The sequence below is a fragment of the Nannospalax galili genome, unplaced genomic scaffold, assembly GCF_000622305.1.
Source record: "Nannospalax galili isolate Female #2095 unplaced genomic scaffold, S.galili_v1.0 scaffold559, whole genome shotgun sequence".
Classification (NCBI taxonomy): domain Eukaryota; kingdom Metazoa; phylum Chordata; class Mammalia; order Rodentia; family Spalacidae; genus Nannospalax; species Nannospalax galili.
In genome coordinates, this window is record NW_008343479.1 from 3424277 (window position 1) to 3440572 (window position 16296).

At 38.6% G+C, this 16296-nt stretch overlaps 1 protein-coding gene across 8 annotated transcripts in view; it reads left to right on the forward strand.

Annotated features, from left to right (window-relative positions):
* Positions 1–16296, forward strand: part of Il1rap (interleukin 1 receptor accessory protein) — a 152009-nt gene that overhangs the window by 80533 nt on the left and 55180 nt on the right. The window contains exon 1 of one of the 8 annotated variants that reach the window (XM_029566758.1): positions 15120–15283. The exons of the other annotated variants lie outside the window; for them this stretch is intronic. Within the exon in view, the coding sequence (XP_029422618.1) occupies positions 15277–15283 (7 nt within the window). The 5' untranslated portion in view covers positions 15120–15276. Of the gene's footprint in view, positions 1–15119; positions 15284–16296 lie in introns of those variants that run through there. 8 annotated transcript variants of the gene reach the window in all.

A 16296-nucleotide genomic window follows, 5' to 3' on the forward strand; every position in this document is an offset into this window, starting at 1 on the left:
GTATGGATTCCAAGAATTTGTTCAAGTGCATTTAACTATATAACAACTACTACAGTTATGATATGGAAATTTTAAAATTATTTTCTAGAATGTTTTCATTCTGCCACTGTTCAGCTGACCCACTCGCAGGCCCAGGCCCTAGCAATCGTTATCTATTTTCTGCTCCTATAATTTTGAATTTTCCAGAATCTCAGCTAGATGAACTCATACTGGTTTTGTTTGACCCAACATAATGCATTGAAAATATATCCACATTGTTGTGTATATTAGGAAGTCATTTCTTATTGAGATTATTATTTCATTGTATGGTGAAGTGTCTGCTGAAATAATTTTCTCCCTTCTTTGGTTATTTACTTTCCCATTAAATTTTGAGAATTGCTTATAATGTATTCTGTATCACATAGGAGGCTTGTTAACAATTTCTTTTCATCTCTTGTCTAGTTATTGTTGGTCTAGCTCCATGTATGCCACTGGATCCTCCACTGTCATTTTCTCTGCTCAGCATGTTTGCACTAAAAATTTCAAGTTTTAGGGCACAGATCAGGGGTGAAGGGTCAGAACACAAAAAAAGACAATTGTCATGTAACAAGGAGCCTTTACATACTTGTAAAGAGAATTCAGGTGTTCAAATATCTGTAGCTTATGAACTAGGTTCTGAATGCAATAGGAGTGTGTAGACAGTGTATAATACCACCAAACACTGTTGTTCCTTGAAATTTCTGGTTTCTAAAATATCTTGAGGCTGGTTGTGGTGGCATCCACCATTAATCCCAGCAATTCTGAGGAAGAGGAAGGTTAATATCTGGGAGACTGAGGCTACCCTGGTCTATATATCATGCTCCAAGCCATCTGTGGCTACAGGGAGAATCTGCCTCAAAAAATATAAAATAAAATAAAACATAATAAAATACCTGATGATGATGGGGTTAGGGGATGGTGAAGAAATAGGGCCAGGGAATACAGTGTTTCCCTCTTAATAAATCCCAGTTCCAAACATTAACAACTGTGGAGCAAAAAGACTTCCATGGAAGCTAACAGTTTTGTTGCATCTCTCCCCTGTCCAGGTTACTGTAATTGTCTTGATTTCATTTGTAACTTATGTAAATAAAACCAAGGGTAGCATGATAGACACTTTCCATTTAGGTTTGTGTATATAGGATCTATCAGAGAGCCCATCAAACAAGCATATTTCCCTACTCATATTTGATTTGTGCTAATTGGTTAACATGTGTGAGTTCATTCTTCAAGCATCACCCAAGACATTCAGTTGTATGACATTACTCTACAATGCCTGTACTCTACTAATTGTCCCACAGGCTGGAATCCAGCAGTGCTTGATGGACTGACCAGTCATTCCTGAAGAAGCTGGCCTGCTTGCCTTGATTCTGCCAGTGTACATTGCTTATTTTTCAGACTTAAATAATGAAAAATTAAGAGATGACTTAAGGGGCTAGACAGATGGCTCAGTAGTTAAGAGCACTGGCTACTCTTGTAGAGGAGCTGAGTTTGATTTCCAGCACCAACATGGTGTCTATGAACTGTACATAACTTCAGTTCCAGGGGATTTTGACACCCTCGTCTGACCTCTGTGGGCACTGGATGACACGGATGCACTTACATACAACCAGGCAAACACTAATACACATAAAATAAATAAATAAATAAATAAATAAATAAATAAATAAATAAATAAATAAACATTTTTAAGATGAGATGACTTGAGATGCCATCTCTTCTTGAAAGCACCATTGAACTCTCCTCACTCACAGCGAGAATTAACATCTCTATCTGCCCTCTTATGACATGTGTCATTTCTCTTTTGAGTATTTGCTTTGTTTTTTCCCAACTTTCCATTTCTTCTGGATAGTGAGATCTTTGAGAGCAATGATTTACCTTTATCCCCCATTGTAACTGTCATATATGGTAGGTTCTCACTGAGGGTTTATTGATTGAAGGACATGACACAACCCACAGTTCACCTTGCTTTGTGACCCAGACAGACAAGGTGTCTGAGAGGCTCATAGTTATAACTAGAGGTGACAGGGTGATTTGATGTGCTCTAAGCGAAGACATCCCTGCTTCCTTGTTGGCTGCAATTTTTCTTTCCTGCCTGGAATAGGAAAAGAATGATTTAATTCTGAGTAATTAGTAACCCAATTCCAACTGTCTTCCTTCAGTGCTTTCCATTGTTCTGTTTCAGGTGATTTTCAAGCAGCATGAAATGTTCTTCCCAGACAGTTGATGGAGGCGCTGAGTCATGCCTGACTATACTTAATAAGACAGAGGCAGCCAGCTTTCCCAAGAGCTGCCTCCCGGGATGGGCTGGCATTTCTGACTCCTCTGCTTTTTAAAAAGTGGGTTTTATAAGGGACACTTGAGGGTACAAACAGGTTGGAGCCTCCACTGGAAACAAGCCTCTGTAATGACACTCTCTGATTCAGAGAGGTGTGACGGGCTCTGGCACTTCTTGACTGTGACATGTGCCACCGGATGCTGAGAGCTGCTAATCAAGGACTGACTGCTCCTTAGTCAAGACTCACTCACCTTGTCCCACTTTTTCTTAACTAGTGATACTTCTACTGTTTTTGTATTTTTTTTTTCCTTTGAAAAACTTGATTTTGTAGTTTTAGGTCGCAGGCTGATATAAACTTTTAATGTTAGAGTTGATTATAAATGTGGCCTACTAAATAGAGAGAAAGGGTTTAAGGTCATAGGCCCCACCATCTTAAATTAAACAAGAGAAAAATAAGTCCTAAAGGAGGAATGTCACTTGACCACAGTTCACATTAGCTGGATTCTGGAGAGAACAGCTTTGTGTTAGAATCACTTTCTTCCACCTACATGCTATGCTGTTGTATGAAATGTCCCTACACTTAAATTGGCTCATGGTCCTCATTTTGTAAAAGGAGGCAGTATTAAGACTATCTGGAACAGTTGTGAAGGTTAAAGAAGGTAATTAATGTAAAATACTTGAGTCCAAAGAGATGACTTATTGGGCAAGGTACTTGCTGTGCAAGCATAAGGATCTGAGTTTGAATCCCTAGCACCTATGTAAAAAGCTGGGCATGGTGAAAACATGTCTATATTCCCACTGCTGAGGAGAAGGGCCGGGGTGAAGACAGGTGGATGCTGGCCAACAAGTCTAGTCTGAACTTTGAGCTCCAGGTTCAGGAGGAATACTGTCTGACAAAATAAGATGGAGCACAATAAAGACAACAGATGTTCACATTTGCCTCCACGTGTATACACATAGATGTGAACCCATCTATACACACATACATACATGCTTATACCATGCACATAGACACTGAGTAAAATACTTAATAATCACCATATGGAAAATATTCACTAATGAAATTAAGATGGATTTAACCACCAGATATGACCACAAGCTACATTTTTTAAAGCTCAATTTTAATTTTTTATTTTTAAAATATTTTATTTATTATTTTTATTTTATGTGTATGAGTGTATTGCCTGCATGTATGTGAGTGCACCCGTGTCATGCAATGCCACAGAGGTCAGAAGAGGGTGTCAGATTCCCCTGGAACCGGAGTTAAGGACGGTTTGTAGCTGCCATATGAGTGCTAGGAATTGAACCTGGGTCCTCTGCAAGAGCAGTCAGTGCTCTTAACCACTGAGCCATCTCTCCAGCACCCAGAAGTTACATTTTATGACTTGATGCCATTGTTTTCCAAAGAAAGTGCCATGTGATATACTTCAAGAACAGCACTGAGTGGTGACAGAGTGTGAACAGATTTGTCTAAAGGAGAATTCCTATATTCAAAGAAAATAACAAGCTAGAAGCGGTGGCACATATCCATAGTGCTAGCTGCTTGACAGGCTGAGGGAGGAGTATTAAGAGTTTGAGGCCAACTAGGTGATCATAATCAGATTCTAAAATTTAAAAAAAATAGAAAAGAAAAATAATCGGTAGGTAGTTTGCTATAGGACAGAAAGAGAGAACATGGTCAATATGTTTCTTGAGATTATGGAGTATGTGAGCAAAAGAAACTGCACACAAGCTCTGAAAATTAGAAAGCAAGAAGATGAGTGAGGCCTGAAAGCTGAGGAGGCATGTGCAGCTAGGGCTTGCTCTGGTACCAGGACACTCCGCCGCCCCTGGCTCTGTAAACTCCCTAATTTGTTCTCATAGCCTCTTTCCAAGCCTGAAGTGAGACAAGGACCTCCACCGAAATTGAGGTCTAAATGTAGATTGCAATGGACTTTGTTCATGATAATGGGTTTACAGACTCCAGTGAGAAGTATTGAGAGAAGGAAGGCAAAGACTCCCAAGTGATGAGTTGGAGACTTTTCCTTCCTCAAAGACTGTAGAAATAAACAGCTGTTACCTCTTTTTAAGCAATCAATTTCACTATTACTTTTTCAATGAGACAGGGAACTAACTGTAGTATTGGGGGATGGGGAATCCCCAGAGAGGAGTGTCCTCAATTTACCAGTATTGCTTTGGGATGTGTACAAAAATGTGTACACACACACACACACGCACACACACACACACACGCACACACACACACATGCATGCACGCACGCAGGAGGCACGCATGCATAGATGCACCTGGGCTGTTACAGTTATGCCTTGGAACTCCTGAAAGCTTCCTTCATATGATTTCAGGCCCTTTAACTGACCTAGGACCTATTTTTCTCATTTTAGTTTTGCCACTTGCTTGTAGTTATTTGCTTTTCTTTAGTGGGATTACATTGTGGAGCAGCCCTTGTGTGGAGGATTGCATGGATTAAGAGGGAAAGAAGCTGCAGTAGCAGGGACTCTTTAGAGAGTGAGGATTTGATGCTTTCAGGTCTCTCTTGATTCGTAAAGAAAAGTGTCTTCCTATTCCCTGTTGGTTTCCTTTGTCTTAAGAGCTCTGGATCTCAGAGAAGTTGTAATTTCTGATTCTTCTTCAGCCATAAATATGTGAGAGGCAAACATTCTCAAACTTAAGAGTCAAAGCAGAATATTAACATAGGTTTGAAAATTCAGTCTCTGACCTGCCAAGAGAAAAGGAAGACAGCCTGGGTATGAATTTGGAGACGCTCACTTTTGTGCTTGATTTTACCAGGATCATAATATAGAGAAAACAGCTAGGAATCTGGGGATTTCATTCTGTTCCTGTGGTTAATCCAGGCTTTAACTGCACACTTTCTCTTGCTGTTGGTTTCAGAACCTAGTCTTTATACTATATTTATACTATAGTGTGATTTCTAAGGTCCTTCCAGCTCTAATATACAGCAGTTTTCTAAGATATTCATAGGATTCTAGGTGAGTTTTACAAGAGCATTTCATGTTTCTTGGCCTTGCTCCTCTCCTTTGAAATAGCTCTGTTCTCTAGGTGACTGACCACTGAAAACCCAGCCTCTCTGAGCTTTGCCTCTTGGATTCTTTCTGGCCCCATGTTACCATTCCCAGACATTACTCCAAGCTCCATCTTTTATGATCTCAGCTTTTGAGATTTCAGTTTCACCCAATTTTCTCTTTGAATCTTTTGTTTTCTGCTTGTCACTATAAGCCTTCAAGAAAAATCTACATGCTTGACATGTTATTAAAACTGGATGAGACTGCACTGACTTCCGCAGGTGATGACTCTGTTAAACGCAGTGGTAGGAGTGCAGCCTGTGCCTCTGGCTCTGGCAGGTGATGAAGGCACCTTTACTCCAGGCACTTTCTTCAGAATTGATGGGGTTGCTAGCACTGCTCACAAGATGTGCTTCCCTCTGATTGATTTTGTCCTTGTCAATAGAATATGGCTGCAAAGTCTTTGATGGGGGAATCACATAACCCCTGAGGGAAAGCTGAAGGTGCCTCTTGCTTTTATGAAATGAGCTTCCTATTGACAAATGAGGCAGATGCAGGGTGGAAGGTTCTAGAGACCTTAAAGTACCCGGAGGACTATCAGTTTCCATCCTGTAGTTGAGCAACATGCAAGATGTCTTTCCTAAGCAAGTCCATAGTTAGCATGCTTTCTACATTTTAGGACTTAAGTCTTCATTTTTAGATATTTTTTTTTACCTGTGGCTCTAGAAAAATGCTAGAAACAAATTTGGAAAATAATTCACTTTCCCTTCTGACCCCTAAGGTCTCAGTATTATACTCATCTGTAAATATCAGAACAATCGGAGATAATACTGAATTCTTCCAAGACTCCACATGTTATGCGGTATTTTCACGGGTGGTTTCATTTACCCATGACTCTGAAGGATCGGCTCTTCCATGAGCTTCACATTTCATTCCATGCACTCTTAGGTATAAGCAGTCTGATGTTCCAGAGCCTTCTTTATAGGTTTCACATTTGTGGGAAGCATAATTCAAGGTCAAGATCTATACCTCAGCTTCTTCACCTGGTATATGAGAAGGGTGGAAGCCATAAATATGTTTAGGTGGCTTAAATAAATACATGAAAATTATATTGTTTCACTGCTAACATCATTCCTATCATATTTTCCTCTCTCTTCTCTCTCTCTCTCTCTCTCTCTCTCTCTCGCAATTTTTCTTTTAAGATAGGGTCTTATGTAGTCCAGGCTGGTCTCAAACTCAACTATCTAGTTGAGGATGGCCTTCAACTCCTGGGAGTCTTGTTTGTACCTACCAAGTGCTGGGGTTATACAGGTACACCTCATCACACCTGGCCTTTGTCCACAATTTTGAAGTAGATTATATTACTATACCATTTTCCAATATTAATTGAGAATATTTATATTGTTATATATTTGAAATATTTGTTTTACTAAGATGATAGAACAGAAAAAATATGAAATTTTAGTTGGAAAAAAAAAAGATTTCACCCTTGCCTTTAGTAAACTCTGTTTTATACTTCAAGTTAGGTCTCTGGGATAACGTATAAATATTTACCCTATTAATAAAATAAGAGGACTTTTTTAAATGTTTTCAGAAGTCCTTGTGATCCACATCTGTAGGCACATTGTGTGCTCACTCACCATCAGTTAAACATCAGTGGCATTTATAGAGCAATGTTTACTTTGAAATTGGCTGTAATGAGCTTGTCATTGGAAAAAAAAAAAACAAGAATGCACTATTATGCACAACAAGGACCATGTGACAGACTCTGTTAAACACTGCAGGTGTTATTTCCTCTTCTCTTCAAAGGAGCATTCTTGTACACATGGGAGTGTTTATTTGCACATGTCCCAAGGGATACAGAATGAAAATTAGAACTGCAGTTGTCTGAGACTTGCCACTGTATCATCCATAAGGAAAGTGATGTGAGGGGATATAAAGCATTTGGTTTGGTCCTTCTCCACCATTAATACTGGAACTGGAGGTCGTCACTAAATCTAAGACCCATATGTCCTGGGAATCAACAGTAATGTGTAAAATACCATTATGTCCTATGCAAATCAGGTTTTTCTTAAATGAAGGACCATATGACAGACTCTGTTAAACACTGCAGGTGTTGTTTCCTCTTCTCTTCAAAGGAGTATTCTTGTACACATGGGAGTGTTTATTTGCACATGTCCCAAGGGATACAGAATGAAAATTAGATTTATATCAATATAGCAATTTGATCTTTACATCTTTAATTAGAAAAGATTGCTTAGGGAATAAAAAAAAAAGAAAGACTCCAACCCTAGCTAACAACTGCTTGTAGTTTCCCCAGTGTACTGTACCACACTTGACATAAGCCAGCTTATTTATTGTTACAATGGCCCTCCAAAGAAAATCATTCCCTGAAGCCATGTGAGAGTACTCATTACAGTAATTTTTTGTAAGGAAAATAATGAGACCATGGTACCGAGGCATCACACTCTGAATCCATTCTTTACCCTGCTAACCCTACTGCCACTGTAAGGAGAGCAGCGGAGCCTTCCTAGGTACCATCAGAGGATGCTATGCCACAGTCCTCCTTAATATGCACAGCTGCAGGCAAGATGGCTCTGGTCCCTTTGTGGGCATTAAGGCTAGTGATTTGGGGTCTTTTTGTTGGTATTTCAAAACTAGCTATGAAATGATTTGGTGACAACCAGAAAAGAGCCTGGAGACCTTCAGCACCAATTTTAACAAGTAGACTTTTGAGCTCTAAATTTCTCTAGGATACCCAAGGTGGTTTACAAATCTTCTGCCAGAAGAAAAACTACAGAAAAAAACTGAAGATTCTCACATGACACTGAACAAACTGGTCATCGATTCTAGTATGCTGACTCAGTAGTAGTAGGAAGACCCTGAAAGATTCCAGCTCTAAACCACCCTATGGGAAATTTCATTTTATGGCTTTAGTTATTAGCTACTATAGTTCTGAATTTAAACGTCATAGGTTTGGTAGTTCTTATCCGAGGCGCATGGATAAAGCACATTCCCTTTCCTCTCCCTTGTCTTCTTTCCCCCCCTTTTCTTCGTTTTTGTGTTTGACTGGTAATGACATATGCTGTGCTTTTTCTTTGAACTGGGCATGCCTGCCACATCCAGTTGATATAAAATGATAGTCTTAAGGAGATGTAAATACAAGCATACAGTGTTACAGGATTAGTTCACCTTTGCAGATAGCACTTGTTCTAGGAACAATCTCAGACACTTCCTGCAGATCCGAAGCTGTGCTGCGCTTTGTGAAATTCCCTGCCCAAACCTGAGTCTCTTTATTTTTTTTTTTTTCTCTGTATTTGGCATTCTTTCCTTATCTGGCAAATCTTATCATCTGTTATCATCTGCCCAGGGCTATTTCCTATTTTCTTCAAATTACTCAATCAAGAAAATTCCTTTTTTGGTGGGAGTAAGGTATTTCTAATTATCTGGTTCAGGAAAGCCATCTGCCAAGTTATTAGCCCAGTACTATTGAACAGCACAAGCGACAGGAGGGTGGATGATGGATGCTGTCTGCCACTCAGCTCTCCTCCCACTCCTGATTTCAGCCTCCTTCCCTTGATGGTTTAGTTGACAAATATGAATTTTCAGAAGCATTTTCTAAAACTTTGTTTGAGATCTTTGTTTTATTGCCCCCCCCCAGTAAAAAATATCTAAATTGTAATAATTTTTCCATCATAATTCATGTTTTTTTGTAAATTGTATTTTTACATTTATTTTTTGGTTTTTAAATTTACTATTATTATTATTATTTTGATAGCGAGTCTCCCTGTACCCTCAACTGGCCTGGAACTTACGATGCAGATCAATCTGGCCTTCATTTCAGAGAGATCCTTCTGCCTCTGCCGCCCAAGTGCTCGGGTTAGTGGAATGCTAGAAGTAAAGGTGTGCACCACCATAACTAGCTGGTATTTGTATATTTTTGAAAAGTGATAACTTATTATAGGAAAGTACTAGAGAAACATCCAGATATTTTAAGCATTTTTTAACTGAGGGACAAACATGTTTTAAAGATAAATATCAATCACAGAGACAGAATCACTAGAGTGATGAAGTCTTAGGAATTGAGTACTCATTGTAACTGATGAAATGATTCATTGATCAGTCATGAATAAGAACACTCAAAATAAGAGCGTGTTTAAGTTAATGAGTTTCCAACTTCAAGGAGCACAAGGTTCACTAGAATGCCTTGAAAATGAAGATTCTGGCTCTGTAGATCTGAATGGGGTCTGAAAACCTGCAGTTCTGACAAGCTCTTAAGAGAAACTAATGATGCTGGTGGACTGTGAACCACACTTTAAAACATGATATAAAAATGAATAAAAGTATAAAAATGTTTATTTGTCATACAAAATTTAGAGGTAGTAAATTCAAGGTTAGTAAGAGAAGTCATTCAAAATCCCACCTTATTTCACTTTCAGATTTCGCGAACTGTAGGGTGATTCTTCTGGCCTCTGACAGAGCTCCAGGCCCCATATCCATATTCCAAGCAGCAGTATAGGGGGACTGGTATGGCAGTAATTGGAGAGGCTATTGCATACATCAGTGTTTCTCAAGGAAGTATTCTAAAATCTAACCAGGGATAATTTCAAACATTCCGTTTGCTGAAACTTAGTCACATTTTCATATCCAGGTGAATGGCAAATGGGAAATGCCACCTTCATTTTGAGCAGCTTTGAGTCCAATTTAAAATTCCAAGACTCTGCGATGAAGGAGAGGGTGCTGCAGAGACATAGTAAATGGGTGATGCCCGAGCAGAATCTTGCTTTGTAGTAAAGACCCAGTGTACTTTAGCAAAGCAGCCTGTGTGTCCTTTTTACTTTAATTCATTTTGTTAATTTTGTGTTTCTATCTTAATTAATGAAGACTATTAAGTTCATTATGGGCTAACACCAATTCAGATTTGTCATGTGGATTAAGCTAACATTGCTATAGTTTGAGTCTTGAATGTTTCCCAATGGCTCATGCCTTTAAGACTTAGTTACCAGCCTGTGACACCAGAATAGTGTAGAGCTATCGCAGGGTAGAGCCTCTGGGGTGGGAAGAATTTAGGTCCCTGGGGTCGTGGAGGAGATAAAGATCCCTGGCCCCTTCCAGTCTCTTTCTTCCCTGGCCTCTAGGATTTGAACAAGCCTCTAGTACCACAGGCTCACAGCAAAAATGGCACATAATCAGGGCCTAAAACCTCTATAATCTTAAGTCAAAACAATTTCCCCTCTTTAAATTCATTTATCTTTTGCATCTGTCACAACAACAAAAAGCTTATATATATGAATATATATCTGTATATATGATCTTTTATGGATTAGATCCCTTAAATTTATTACTATATAAGTAAGTTACATGTGCAGAAACTGAGTTGAAAGGAAGCATTTTTTCCTAAGTTATATCAAAAGTGAGTTTTACATGGTAATTCCAAATGCAAAGTAATTCTACCTTAGATTTTCGACAGTGCAGAGCTGTGTTCTTGCTTTTCTCTGAGCTTCCTGAGTTCTGCTGTGCCTTGGCACTCAGCAGAGTCACAGAAGCACTCAATAAATATTTAATAAAAACAAATATATGAACAGCTTTCCTATGGGAAACAGCCTGCTTTGAATGTGTGTGCATAGATTCAGAGCAAAGTATCTTAGATCTATGTTCAGGCAGCTTTTATTTGTGTTACCAGTCAGGCAGAAGTAAGTCACTTAATCTCTCTGTCTCCGTTTCCTGGCATGTAATGTGGGAATGGGCATGGGGCCCAAGAGGGTGTTGTGAGATTAATTAGTTAAAATGTATACCCTGCTATATAAATGCTAATTGCTGTCAGGAGCGTGGGCTGACTTTTCCAGTGACTTGGCTTTGCTTGGCTTTTCCATTAGTCCTGTGTGTCACCAAGGCTCAGCCTTAAGAAACACTTTGGCTGAGAGAAATGATAACTTTGTGGTTCCTTCATGCTGAAGGGCCAATTTAGAAAGGCCTTCCACTGTGTATAAGAAGGAACATTTTTAAACAAAAAGGTATCTCACTGTGCCAGTAATTTGCTAAATTCCCATTGCTGATATTAGAGGCAACTCTATTTACATAACAGGCTTTTCCTGTTTTCTGAGGCTGGTGCCTACACTGAATCTTATAACTAATTTGGTATTACAGGACACTACAGTCTGTTGTTATAGATTTCATTTTTATTTGTTCATTGGATATTTTTTAAAATGTTCTGAAAAAAAATCCTCAGGTAGCTGCTAGAAAAACTTAAAAATGAGTAGAATAAATTTCAAATGAACCCATATCCCAAAGGAAAGTTCAGTATAATAGTGTACTTGCTAATTTTCTAGAATACAGATATCTACATTTTCCATCCCTATTATAAGGGAGTTTTATTCACTTTGTAGTCTTACTCATTTGGCCCATGAAACATAATGTAAAGGAGCCACATAGCAGTATAGTTAGGTCTTGTTCTTTTAAAGATCAATTACATGTAATTTAATTGAAAACATACTATGTAAACAGGATCAGTGAAAATCTTGGTATATGGTCTTCATTTAAATTTCAGTATTTAGAGACCTTTAACAAATACTGTTTCTTAAAAGTGTCTGCTGTTAATTTGTTCATTTATGCTAGGAAAGAAAGTGTCTACCTCTGTTAGTCCCCATAGTGCTAGTTTTCAGATAACTCTCAGTGTTCTAACACAATAAAGGCTTGTTTATTTGTTATTTCATCTCCCGCCCCTGCTCCTTGAAAGTGCTATCCATTCCTGAGCTGCCTCTTTAAAGTGTTTCTGTTCTTCAAGGCTCTATATAAGGAGATTAGAAACCCTGAAGATGATGGATCGAGTTTCATGTTCATCATTTGCAGCTCCATTGTCCAGACCAATAACATGACCCAAACTCAAGTTTCTTGGATACATCATAGCTTCCTCATGGGTCTGATAAAGAGCATTGTATTAATTAACATCTAGCTAGTCTCTATCACAGCCTGCCTGTGATTATCAAAGATCGATCACTAAAGATCATTCCCTAAATTTATATAAAATAGGTAACAGTTGAAAAATGCCCTGACCTTCCCCAGGACAGAAGTTTTTATCCTTGGGGGTCTCCTGTCCTGCCTTCCAGTTTGTGTAATTCCCACCTCCTCTTCTAAATCTTTAACCTGCTACTCTGCTGTGTCTGTCCATAAACTTTACTTATGAAACCTAAAAACTACATAGAAGATGGTCTGACCACCCTGTTTGACTTCCCCTATATGAGGATGACATTTTTCATTTAATAGTCTTGTCTTCAGCATCATTGTAATTTGAGTCAAGGCAAAGTTTTGAGGGTGCTACGTTTGGGAGCAACAATAGACATGCTCTATGAAACATAAGGCAGTGATATCTAATTTCATCCAGACAACAGGCATACCATGGTAAATTCCAGCCTCCATCTGCTGTCCAACTGTCTGTCTCTCTCTTTGTCTTTTAAATTCTGTACGTTATTATTGAAAAATGAACTGTCATATCCAGTCACATCAACATCATTTTTGGAATTAAAAATAAAAGTAAGATATGTTCTAAGAAAATTATGTGCTTTTAAGATGATTTAATACCAGGAATGGCTCTGCCAATTGTACTGGGTGATAGATCTTCTTTCCTTCTATTTTAGCTCGCTTTCTGTTCTTTGCTAAATCCCATGGCCAAAAGCAACTTGGGTAGGAAAGGGTTTATGTCATCTTACAATTCATAGGTCACAATCTATCACCCTGGAAAGTGAGGGCAGGCACTCAAGGCAGGAACTGAACTGGAGGCTGTGGAGGAATGCTGCTTACAGGCTTGCTTTCCCTGGCTTGCTCAGATTCTTTTCTTCTACAGCCCAGGCCCACCTGCTAGGGGGATCTCGCTGTCCACAGTGGCCCGGGCCCTACTTACATCAATTAGCAATCAGGAAAATGCACCATGGACATGCTCAGATGACAATCTGCTAGAGGAAATTCCTCAACTGAGCTCCCTTCTTCCCAGGTGACACTAGTCCGTGTCAAGTTGAGAGAAACTAGCTAGCAGGGAAAGAGAAAAGTAATCCAGGACAAGGCTGTCCACTATCTATTCCTCTTCAATATGTCTGAAGTCTTAGCTAGAGCACTAGGGCGAATGAAGGAGATGCGGGATGCACATTTGAAAGGCAGAAGTCCAAGTATTCTTAGTTGAAGATGATATGATTCTATACATAAAAGACTCTAAAGACTCCACCAGAAAACTGAGCTGATGAACACATTTGACAAAGTACCAGGATATAAATTTAATACTTTATAATTCTTGAGTTTATTGAGTTATTGACTATATTTTTCCATGCGCTTACTCGGATTTGCCTTTTGGTACCTATTTCCTTGATTTTCTTAATTTTCCTTTCTTATAATTTTCCATGCTACTAATGTCAGTGTAATCTACCATCTCGGTTATTTTCCTTTACCATGGTTTCCACTCCCTCTCCCTGCACGGCTCTGCCATATAGAGGGATCCCGAGAGCTTCAGTTTCTTATCTGTCATAAATTGGATCCCCTGTTTCTGGATCCTGTGCTTTCCTCTTTGTCAGTTTGTTTTCCAATTTTCATGGAACATGTGTGCCCCAGAGACTTTATGATAGAAAACACATGGGAAATAAAGTGAGTAAGTCTTACACGTCTGAAAATGTGATCAGCACACTCCGCTTTTTTTCATTAGGTTTACACTCAAGGCTGGACGTTGCTTTCCTTCCCCCAAACTGCCTCGTTATCTTCTTGTCTCTAACATTGTTTTGAGAGTTCTTCAGTATTTTCACCCCTGCTACTACTTCAGTGTGCAAGGTCTTTTCACATCTGCCTAGTGTGAGCCTATTTTCATTGGCTCTGATGGGGCATGATGGGAATAACTGGGCCTCCTAATTTAGAATGTTCTCTGTTGCAGTTCTGGATTCCTTTCCTTTGAATTATTTATTTATTTAATTTATTGAATTGAAAGTTTTCTTTCTTCTTTCTTTCTTTTTTTTTTTGTGTCTTGTACCGTTGAGCTGCTGCAATCCTTGGACTAGCCTCTAATTTTCATGTCTATTTTTTATGTACTTTTCTTTTTACTTTGCAATAGGAAAACCTCAGTTTTAACTTTGAAGCAATTTATTTTTGTCTTACATTTATAATTTTACTTAAGTTTAATTTAGCCTTTGGTTCTCTGGATGTTCCTTTGTCACAGAATCTGTCTCTTCATGAATGCAATGGCTTATCATCTCTCTGCTGATGAGAATAGCAGTATTTTTAAGTCATATTTTTCTGGAAAAATCTAGCTTTTCGATAGATACTTTTACTTTATTTCATTGGACAATAAATGTATGTAGATATAAAACTGGAAGAATTGGAAGAATTCTCTTCCTGGGTTATATGATAATATTTAAGAAGCTGATTAGCAATTCTAAATATTAAGGTTAACTTTGCAATTCTCTTTGCGTGATGTGGTTGCACAATGTGTTCAAAACCCTTGAAGTTAAATTGTTAAATAAAGTTAAGTGGAATGCTTTTATTCTTCTGGCCTGGGGGTAAAAGTGTGGTTGTCTTCATCCCTGGAATTGAGCGTGGAGAGCTGCTTGACGCAAGGGAGGTGTGATTACAGCAATGGAGGTGGCCCTGTCTGATAGTTTCCACCTGGTCCTTCCGATTTTTACCTCTCTCCAATCTGGTTCATTGGCCAGGTTAGGGTATGTCGTGGGTATGGGTAATGAGCAAATCTCACTTACCTGTGACTTAAGAGACTTGTCTGCACTGAGGGACTCATACCATGAACGTGTCAGGCCCTGTGCTTCATATTTCACAGGGCAGAAGAAGGAAGCGCTTGATGAAACACACCCTAGCCATTAAAACACCCACCCCGAGTGGCATTCATATGTTGACCTAAGTAGGTCACATGCTTCTTGCTTGAGATGTGGAAAAGTACAGTCTAATAACACGGCTGGGAAGAGTACCTACCTGGTATGTCAGGTGAGCAGCATTAATGAACCCTTGTGTAAGTACCGACAGTTTTTGGGTCTTTGCAGAGTTCAAATTTGCAAATCCGTTCTCCAGCTTTTCCTTGATGGTTTAAGATTTGTGTTTTGAAATAATGCTAAGTTGGTTATCCCCTGTGCATTCTGATGTTCCATAGTCTTCTCATTTTCTTGTTGTTACTTGTGATTATCTCTGGAAAATATTATTTTAGTGCTAGTGAAGCTTCAGCAAGTAATGATACTGAGTGCACATATTAGAACTGTTAACATTTGTGAAAATGTTATGGCTGTAATGTTTATAAACTGAATGAACAGCATTTTAGAGCTGTCACAAATATGTATTCATGTGAACAGTCCTTTGATTTTTCCAGTTCTCTCTGTGGTGCAGATTAAAAGGTAATGTTAAATAACAGAAGAAGAATTCATTTTTTTAATAGTTACTGCTGCAAAAAAGTTGTTAATAAACATAATCTTTAGTGACAAGACATCATTTTTACTTGTTTCCCTCATGAGTTTATGATCATGAGTTGGTAGGGTTCCTGGTACAACGCTCAGTTAGGCTTGTCTGGTTATAGAACACTGCACAATTTCCCTTCTGGAGGTGGACCAGATGTGCACAGCTTCTTCAGTTAATGTTAAAGACATAAACTAGGCATATGACTGAAGGAGTTTAAAATTTGAGTAACCTTTTATGTCTATGAAAAATGTCCTCAGTGGTTACATATAAATGATCAGTTGTCAACTATTGCCTAACTCTAGTCACTTAAAGGCATCTTGCTCAGGTTTTAAGATATGATTTAATATCTATCTATGTCTATATCTATATATCTATCACTATCTCTATCATCTATTTATCATCTATCTATCCATCCATCATCTATTCATATATCTATATCTATCTATCTATCTATCATCTATCATCTATCTATCATCTATCTATGTATCTATGTATCTATGTATCTATCATCTATCCATCATCATCTATCATCTATCTCTCTTATCTATCAT